The 9,649-nt window shown below is 42.3% G+C and overlaps 1 protein-coding gene and 1 pseudogene across 1 annotated transcript in view; both read left to right on the top strand.

Annotated features, from left to right (window-relative positions):
- The window catches only part of UCP3 (uncoupling protein 3), a 16,944-nt gene extending 12,988 nt beyond the window's left edge, over nucleotides 1–3,956 (top strand). Inside the window, exon 7 of the mRNA XM_037740120.1 lies at nucleotides 3,065–3,956. Coding sequence (XP_037596048.1) covers nucleotides 3,065–3,179 — 115 coding nt within the window. The 3' untranslated portion in view covers nucleotides 3,180–3,956. The remainder of the gene's footprint in view (nucleotides 1–3,064) is intronic.
- Nucleotides 3,957–5,038: 1,082 nt separating this feature from the next.
- On the top strand, nucleotides 5,039–5,773 carry LOC108307472 (annotated as a pseudogene).
- Nucleotides 5,774–9,649: the final 3,876 nt, after the last annotated feature.

Raw genomic sequence — 9,649 nt, 5'->3', positions numbered from 1 at the left:
GGCCTCCCAAAGTGCTGGGATTACAGGCATGAGCCACTGCGCCCGGCCGCTTTCCCCACTTCTTAAAGGCAGAGATTCAACCAAATAACCTAAAGCTCTTTACTTCTGTGATTCCAAAGACTGAGAGACAGTTTCTCCCAGGCTATAGTGTGAACACATTTTGAATCCTGGCCTCAATTTATGCTTCCAGGAAACCACGGATGTAAATTCATGGGAGGTCAGCTGAGGCCAGCTTCTGAGTTCCGTGCACCCATTTCCCCACCACACTCCTAGAGACACCCACTTCCAGTCAAGTGATTCAAAAGAAACCTGCTTTTTCTCAAACTATTCTAGTATATCAGGCAAAAATGAGATAGCAACTCGGTCCCATTTGTGACATAATGGATAATTTACTTCGCAGAAATGTTCTAAGTAATGGTAATACTTTTTTAAAGAATATTTTATTCAGGAGGAATGTACATTAAGTAAGGAAATTATTATATCTCTGTAGATGAGTTTGTTTCAGGGCACTTTGAAAACCACAGTGTGCTACACGAATGAAAATATTCATTGTACGTACGTTGTAAGCCATATATTATATGAGGTGCTGGGGTGAACAAAACCAGTTCTGTTCTCAAGGAGCTCAACTGGGGTGGAGGATGGTGGAGCAGGAAAGACAAACTGCAAACCATCAATCACCATACTGGGTGATCAAAGCTACAAATAGATGTGTGTACAAAGCACCCAAGAGCAGGTACACAGATGAGGGACATCTGACATGGTCTGGGGGTCAGAAAGGTTTTTGGAGGAAGACACCTCAAGGTCAAATAGGTATTATCCAGGTAAAGAAAGTTAAGTGAATGTTATTCTAGATAAAGGGAATGGTTCATGCAAAGGCCCAGAAACAAGATAAAAACATTCAAGGTGCATCCAAGGGATTGTCAGCTGTCAGTATGGCTGGATTGCAGACTTAAAGATCTACTGGGTAGACTGAGGCAGGAGAATGACTTGAACTTAGGAGGCGGAAATTGTGGTGAGCCAAGATTGCGCCACTGCACTCCAGCCTGGGTGACAGAGTGAGACTCTGTCTGAAAAAAATAAGGCACTACTTTCCATTGTTTTACGTATATACCCAAGGTGCAAAGTGGAATCGCTTGGTATTGGTGATTCTATATTTAAATTTTTGAGGAACCATCATCCTGTCTTCCATGGCAGCTGGAACATGATCATTCCCAGCAGCAGTGTATAAGTGTTTCAGTTTCTTCACATCCTCTTCAACAGTTATTTTTGGGTTTTTTTGATAGTAGCCATCCTAACAGGTGTAAGGTGGTCTCTCATGGTGGTTTTGATTAATGATTAGTGATGCCGTGGCTCTTTCATGTGGTTATTAGCCATCTGTGTATCTTCTTTGGAAAAATGTCTATTTAAGGCCTCTGCCTATTTTTGAATGAAAATTTAAGAATTATAATATTATGCAACTTGGATGAATCTCACATAGGGTTGAGTAAAAGACACAAAATAGTACATACAGTATAATTTCATTTATATAATGTTTAAGAACAGGTAAAACAAATATTTGGTGTTAAAAGTCAGGATACTGGTTATTCTTTGGGTGAATAGTGACTGACGGTAGACACAAAGGATCACTTCTGGGTGTTAGTAATGTTTCCTGATGCGTGTCCTCATTATACAGGGATGTTTGCTTTATAAAAGTTTATCATGCTGTATACTCAGGATTTGTGCACTCTTTTATATGTATTTTACTTCAATAAAAAGTTTACTTTAGGCTGGGAGCAGTGGCTCATACCTGCTGTAATCCCAGCACTTTAGGAGGCTAAGGCGGGAGGGTTGCTTTAGTCCAGGAGTTCGAGACCAGCCTGAGCAACATAGGGAGACTCTGTCTCTCCAAAAATTAGCCGGGTGTGGTGGTGCATGCCTCAGCTACTTGGGAGGCTGAAGTGGGAGGATCACTTGGGCCTGGGAGGTTGAGGCTGCAGTGAGCCATGACCACACCACTGCACTCCAGCCTGGGTAACAGAGCAATACTCTGTCTCAAATTTTTTTTTAAATTTTACTTTCAAAGCGTACTTAAATTGGGTATTGATTGTGTGTGTATGTGTGTGTGTGTATGTGTGTGTGTGTGTATGTGTGTAGGGATGATAAGAAGTTGCTGGCCAAGCAAAGATCTTAAGAGTGTACCAGGCAAAGGGAACAAGTGGTCCACAGGCCCTAAAGTGAGAATGAGTTTGGCATGTCCAACGCACAGAAAGAAGGCCTGTGTGACTGGAGTGAAGTGAATGAGGAGATAAATGTGAGATCATTCATTAATCTGTCCATCAAATATGTAACAGCTGTGCCACAGGCTGAGCAGTCAGAGGACAGCTACTTGTTTGGAAAGTTTGGCAGAGAGGAAGGAGTAAAAATAGACCTTGTGGAAGAGGTGGGCAAGCCCTAAGGATGGTTCATTTTAATTTACACACATGCAGTGGAAAGAAAGACTGAAGAATAGGGAACAGACCGCAGAAGCAAGGTCCTGGAGAAAACAGCAGGGGATTGAATAATGGGTAAAAGTAGGAGAGATTACTCTGGAAGGAATATGAGAAACCTAGAAATAAAAGAGAGTCATGGCCAGGCAAGGTGGCTCACACCTGTAGTCCCAGCACTTCGGGAGGCCAAGGTGGGTGGATAGCTTGAGTTCAAGAGCAGCCTAGGCAACATGGTGAAACCCCATTTTACCAAAAAGAAAATAAAAAATTAGCCGAGCATGGTAGTGCACATCTGTGGTCCCAGCTACTTGGGAGGTTGAAACAAGAGGATTACTTGAGCCCAGGAGGTTCAAGGCTGCAGTGAGCCATGTTTGCGCCACTGTACTCTAGCCTGGGCAACAGAATGAGAGCCAATCTAATAAAAAAGAGAGAGAGAGAATCATAAAGGCAAACATTTTGAAATGAAGAGAAGTAAAAGAGATTCTACAATCATTTCAGTGAAGTTCGAGGATTGGTCACATGTGAAGGAAGCTTAGTGGGCCTGGAGAGTTATTTATTAAAAAGGTAATCTTGAAAGTCTTTTTTCCCCTAAGATGTAGAATAATGAAGAAACTTGGAACTGCTGATGCACCCCTGACACCTTTCTCTGTTCTATGCCATGCAGAGCTGTTGGGAGCTCTTACCATGGTGCTGCCCGAACATTCTGAAGTGTAATGTGCCACGCTTCCTGCGGGCTCACCACAGGCCTTTGAACCATAGACACAGTGTTCCACATCCAGCACAACCACCCACAGGGCAAGCCACCAGCCAACATGTGACAGGGCCTTGAAAATTCACAGAAGAAATATGCAAAGCATGTTGTTCTCTACATATCCACAATCAGTGATGACACAGAGATATTAATAAACATGTTAAGAAAGAGGAATAAAAGTACTATGAGGTACTATTACAGTTGAGACCATCTCATGCTGTACCTTTACCACCTATTGGATATTAAAATAGAGGGCCTGTGGATAACACCATTTTCAAGTCACACCAGGATTGTGGAGGACATTCTCAACAACGAGAAAAGTTATAATTCATTGCCCAGTTTTACGGAAGCTGATTTTCTAAGGTTTCCTGGCATAAAAAGATACCAGTACATTGATGTTATGAGTCAGTGTAGATTGCCAAAAGTTTTTCTTTTCGACATTTGACCAGTGGTCACCTATTGATCATCTTTCATCAATGTTGTCAGTAGAAACTGCCATAGACACATTGTGGATGATGTAGGCTGGTCAGATCACAAAAATGACATAAAGATATGCGCTTTGCCTGAGAAATACACTATCAATAAGATCTGACAAAAATTTTATTCTCTTGAAGGTTTATAATAATTGAGTACAAGGTGATTAGATGATTACTTGAAACTCTGTAAGATCTTCCTTCCTTCTTTCCTTTCTTTCTTCCTTTCTTCCTTCCTTCCTTCCTTCCTCCCTTCCTCCCTTCCCCCCTTCCTCCCTTCTTTCCTTTCGTCACCCAGGCTGTGTACAGTGGCATGATCTCGGCTCACTGCAACCTCCAACTCCCGGGTTCAAGTGATTCACCTGCCTCGGCCTCCTCAGTAGCTGGGATTACAGGCACCCACCACCACGCCTGACTAATTTTTGTATTTTTAGTAGAGATGTGTTTCATCATGATGGCCAGGCTGGTCTCTAACTCCTAACTTCAAGTGACTCACCCACCTCTGCCTCCCAAAATGCTAGGATTACAAATGTGAGCCACTGCGCCTAACCATTATTTCTTTCAATAGGTGACATACTAATGTTGCAGAGCTTGCAAATGCTCTTAGGATAGACTTAGGCTTGCTTAAGAATGTTTCCATGTATAGCCATTTTGGCTTTGCCCATATAAGTAATACATTTGGATCAGGCTGCTCTGCTTGTGGAATAGCCATTCTTTTTTGTTCTTGTTTATTTTTTGGCTGTTGTTTTGTTTCATTTTTGAGACAGAGTCTCACTCTGTTGCCCAGTCTGGAGTGCAGTAGCATGATCTTGGCTCACAGCAACCTCTACCTCCCAGGTTCAAGCTATTCTCCTGCCTCAGCTTCCTGAGTAGCAAGGATTACAGGTACACACCACCACACCTGGCTAATTTTTGTATTTTTAGTAGAGATGCAGTTTCACCATGTTGGCCAGGCTGGTTTCTTGACCTCAAGTGATCCACCCATCTCTGCCTCGAAAGTGCTGGGATTACAGGTGTGAGCCATTGTGCCCAGCTGTAATAGCCATTTTTTATTCCTTTACTTAATAAAGTTGCTTTCATTAAATAATTAATTAATTAATTAATTTTAATCAACTTCATTCATCATGGTACAATGTTAAACTTTTTTTAGAGATGTGGGGTCTCACTATGTTGTCCAGGCTGAACTCAACCTCCTGGGCTCAAGTGATATTCCTGTCTCAGCCTCCTCAGTAGTTGGAACAATAGGTGTGAGCCACTGTGCCCAGCTTCTTTTCATAGACTCTCTATGGAAAAATAGAATTTGTTTTCATCTTGGTAGCAATGATTACTGCATACCTTCTCCTCTGAGTATGGAGAAGGCAAAAGGCAAAGAGTAGAACTCCAAAGACAAGTTGAGGGAAGAGGATCAGCAGGCTTCTAATCAAACACAGTTGCTTTGCCAGGAACGTCAGCAAAGGGAACCAAAGGAAAAATACCTGCTAAAGGTGAAAAAGCACTCTGCCCAAAGAAGGAGGCAGAGTATAGGGACAACCCCAAACCTCAGAAGAAGAAACCAATCCCTTCATTAGCCTCTAAACTGCCACCTATTAATCGGATTCACTGGGACATTCTGCAGGCCTGGTGCCAACAATTAAAGGCAGAGGCACACAAGCCTTTGGTGCCAGAAATAAGTTTCTGTGTGCCTTTGCCTACCCAAATCTAAAGGATTTTCCTAGCATAGCAAGAAGCCAGAATCCAGAAATCATTACCAAAAAAAGTCAAAGGTGGACCAAGAGGAAACATCCCTGCAAAGCTCTGGGGAGATGCATCCTCCTGAAGTGGCTCTTCCCCCCGAGGAGGGGTTGCCTGCCCTAGAGGAGTCGGCTGCTCTTCTTGAGGACGCTAATACAGTTGTGGTGACAACTTCTGCCCCAGAAGCTTTGTTGGTCTCCTGGGCCAGAACTGCAGCCAGGGTGAGGATGCCAGAGGCAGAGGACTCTCCGCAAGAGGCCCATGGTGTCAGGCGGTGTGTGGTCCATGGGAATAGTCTCCCTGCAGACACAGATGGTTGGGTTCACCTTCAGTTTCATGCCGGACAAGCCTGAAACTGAGTAGTTCAGGTGATCCTCGCACCTCACCCTCCTGAGTAGTTGGGACCACAGGCATGCACCACCATGCCCAGCTAAATTTTTTTAAATTGTTTGTAGAGATGGGGTTTGGTTCCAAGTCTTTACTGTTGTGAACAGTGCAGCAATAAACATACATGTGCATGCTTCTTTATAATAGAATGATTTATAATCCTTTGGTTATATACTCAGTAATGGGATTGCTGAGTCAAATGGTATTTCTATTTCTAGATCCTTGAGGAATTTCCACACTGTCTTCCAAAATGGTTGAATTAATTTACACTCCCACCAACAGTGTAAAAGCATTTTCTCCATATCCTCGCCAGCATCTATTGTCTCCTGTTTTATTTTTTTTATTTTTATTTTTATTTTTTTTGAGATGGCGTCTCACTCTGTGGCCCAGGCAGGAATGCAGTGGCACAATCTCAGCTCACTGCAATCTCTGCCTCCCGGGTCCCAGTTCAAGCAATTCTCCTACCTCAGCCTCCCAAGTAGCTGGGATTACAGGCACGAGCTACCATACCCAGCTAATTTTTGTATTTTTTAGTAGAGGCGGAGTTTCACCATGTTGGCCAGTCTAGTCTTGAACTCCTGATCTCATGATCTGCCCGCCTCAGCCTCCCAAAGTGCTGGGATTACAGGCATGAGCCACCATGCCTGGCCATGATGTTTTAATGATGGCCATTCTAACTGGCATGAGGTGGTATCTCAATGTGGTTTTGATTTGCATTTCTCTAATGACCGGTGATGATTAGCTTTTTTTCATATGTTTTTTGGCTGCATAAATGTCTTCTTTTGAAAAGTGTCTGTTCATATCCTTTGCCCACTTTTTGATGGGGTTGTTTTTTTCTTGTAAATTTGTTTAAGTTCTCTGTAGATTGTGGATATTAGCCCTTTATCAGATGGGTAGATTGCAAAAATTTTTGCCCATTCTGTTGGTTGCCGGTTCACTCTATTGACAGTTTGTTTTGCTGTGCAGAAGCTCTTAAGTTTAATTAGATCCCATTTGTCTATTTTGGCTTTTGTTGCCATTGCTTTTGGTGTTTTAGTCATGAAGTCCTTGCCCATGCCTATGTCCTGAATGGTATTGCCTAGGTTTTCTTCTAGAGTTTTTATGGTGTTAGGTCTCATGTTTAAATCTTTAATCCATCTAGAGTTAATTTTTGTATAAGGTGTAAGGAAGGGATCCAGTTTCAGCTTTCTGCATATGGCTAGCTAGTTTTCCCAACACCATTTTTTAAATAGGGAATCCTTTTCCCATTGCTTGTTTTTGTCAGGTTTGTCAAAGATCAGATGGTTGTAGTTGTGTGGCTTTCTTTCTGAGGCCTCTGTTCTGTTCCATTGGTCTATATCTCTGTTTTTGTTTTTTGGTACCAATACCATGCTGCGGCTTGTTCGTTTGTTTGTTTTTGAGACAGTCTTGCTCTGTTGCCCAGGCTGGAGTGCAGTGGTGCAATCTTGGCTTACTGCAGCCTCCACCTCCTGGGTTCAAGCAATTCTCTGCCTCAGTCTCCCAAGTAGCTGGGATTACAGGTGCCTGCCACCATGCCTGGCTAATTTCTATATATATGTATGCGTGTGTGTGTGTGTGTGTGTGTGTGTGTGTGTGTGTGTATATATATATATATATTTTTTTTAGACGGAGTTTCGCTCTTGTTATCCAGGCTGGAGTGCAATGGCGTGATCTTGGCTCACTGCAACCTCTGCCTCCTGGGTTCAAGCAATTTTCCTGCCTCAGCCTCCCAAGTAGCTGGGACTACAGGCACATGCCACCATGCCCAGCTAATTTTTTGTATTTTTAGTAGAGACAGGGTTTCACCATGTTGACCAGGATGGTCTCAATCTGTTGACCTCATGATCCACCCGCCTCAGACTCCCAAAGTGCTGGGATTACAGGCATGAGCCACCGTGCCCAGCTAATTTATGTATTTTTAGTAGAGACGGGTTTTCACCATCTTGGCCAGGCTGAGTCTTGAACTCCTGACCTCATGATCCACCCACCTCGGCCTCCCAAAGTGCTGGGATTACAGGCGTGAGCCACCTTGCCCAGCCTACCATGCTGTTTTGATTACAGTAGCCTTGTAACATAGTTTGAAGTCAGGTAGCATGCCTCCAGCTTTCTTTTTTGTTTTTTGTTTTGCTTAGGATTGTCTTGGCTATGCAGGCTCTTTTTTGGTTCCATATGAAGTTTAAGGTGGTTTTTTCCAATTCTATGAAGAAAGTCATTGGTAGCTTGATGGGGATAGCATTGAATCTACAAATTAATTTGGGCAGTATGGCCATTTTCACAATATTGATTCTTCCTAACCATGAGCATGGAATGTTTCTCCATCTATTTGTGTCCTTTCTTATTTCCTGGAGCAGTAGTTTGTAGTTCTCCTTGAAGAGGTCCTTCACATCCCTTGTTAGTTGTATTCCTAGATATTTTATTCTCTTTGTAACAATTGTGAATGGGAGTTCACTCATGATTTGTCTCTCTGTCTATTATTGGTGTTTAGGAATGCTTGTCATTTTTGCACATTGTATTGTTTTGCACATTTTGTATCCTGAGACTTTGCTGAAGTTGCTTATCAGCTTAAGGAGATTTTGGGTTGAGACAATGGAGTTTTCTAAATATACAATCATGTCATCTACAAACAGGAACAATTTGACATCCTCTCTTCCTATATGAATACCCTTTATTTCTCTTGCGTGATGGCCCTAGCCAGAACTTCCAATACAATATTGAATAGGAGTGGTAAGAGAGGGCACCCTTGTCTTGTGCCAGTTTTCAAAGGGAATGCTTCCAGTTTTTGCCCATTCAGTGTGATATTGGCTGTGGGTTTGTCATAAATAACTCTTATTATTTTGAGATACGATCCATCGATCCCTAGTTTATTGAGAGTTTTTAGTATAAATAATTTCAAAGGTTGTCTTGGGTCATTAATTCCATTTAGTATCTTAAATGTTAATTAGAAGAATTGATATCACTTTTTAGATTTTTGGCATTATCTTCCTTAGGAAGTTTGTGCCATGTTATAATTTCGTTTAGTTCTTTTATAGTGCAACTGTTTACTAGTTTAAAACTGTACCCTAAGTGACCAAATAAGATATCTGGCAAACAAATAATTTGAGAATGTTATTACGTAAATACTTTTTCTGACTTTTTCTTCTTTATAAAACTATATGCAGCCAGGCACTACACATAGTAGCTAAGGCATGGTTTGTGCCTTAATCCCAGCTACTCAGGAGGGTGAGGTGGGAGGACTGCTTGAGTCCAGGAGTTCAAGGCTGCAATGAGCTATGATCACACCACTGCACTCTAGCCTGGGCAACAGAGTGAGACCCTATCTCTAAAAATAAAATAACAAAACAAACTATGTGCGGCTTAACTTCTATAAATATATGTCTTTCTTAAGACTGTTAATATAAGCATGTGTTCAATACTATGGCCTACATATAGGATTTAATATTTTTCACCAGGTTACCTGTGGCATAGTCGGTGCTGTATTTGGGGTAAGTGTAATATTTAGTTTTCTACTTTGTCTTACATGAAGTAAAAACTAAAAGTATGTTATAAATATTTGTCTAAGTCAGAAAACTAGGGTCGGACGCAGTGGCCCACACCTGTAATCCCAGCACTTTGGGTGGCCAAGGTGGGTGGATCACCTGAGGTCAGGAGTTCGAGACCAGCCTGACCAAAATGGTGAAACCCTGTCTCTACTAAAAATACAAAAATTAGCTGGGTGTGGTGGCAGGCATCTGTAATCCCAGCTACTCGGGAGCCTGAGTAGGAGAATCCCTTGAACCTGGGAGGCAGAGGTTGCAATGAGCCAAGATCATGCCATTGCACTCCAGCATGGGCGACAAAAGCAA

Source organism: Cebus imitator, unplaced genomic scaffold (assembly GCF_001604975.1).
Source record: "Cebus imitator isolate Cc_AM_T3 unplaced genomic scaffold, Cebus_imitator-1.0 Scaffold79, whole genome shotgun sequence".
Lineage (NCBI taxonomy): Eukaryota > Metazoa > Chordata > Mammalia > Primates > Cebidae > Cebus > Cebus imitator.
This window is presented reverse-complemented; position numbering and strand designations above follow the sequence as displayed.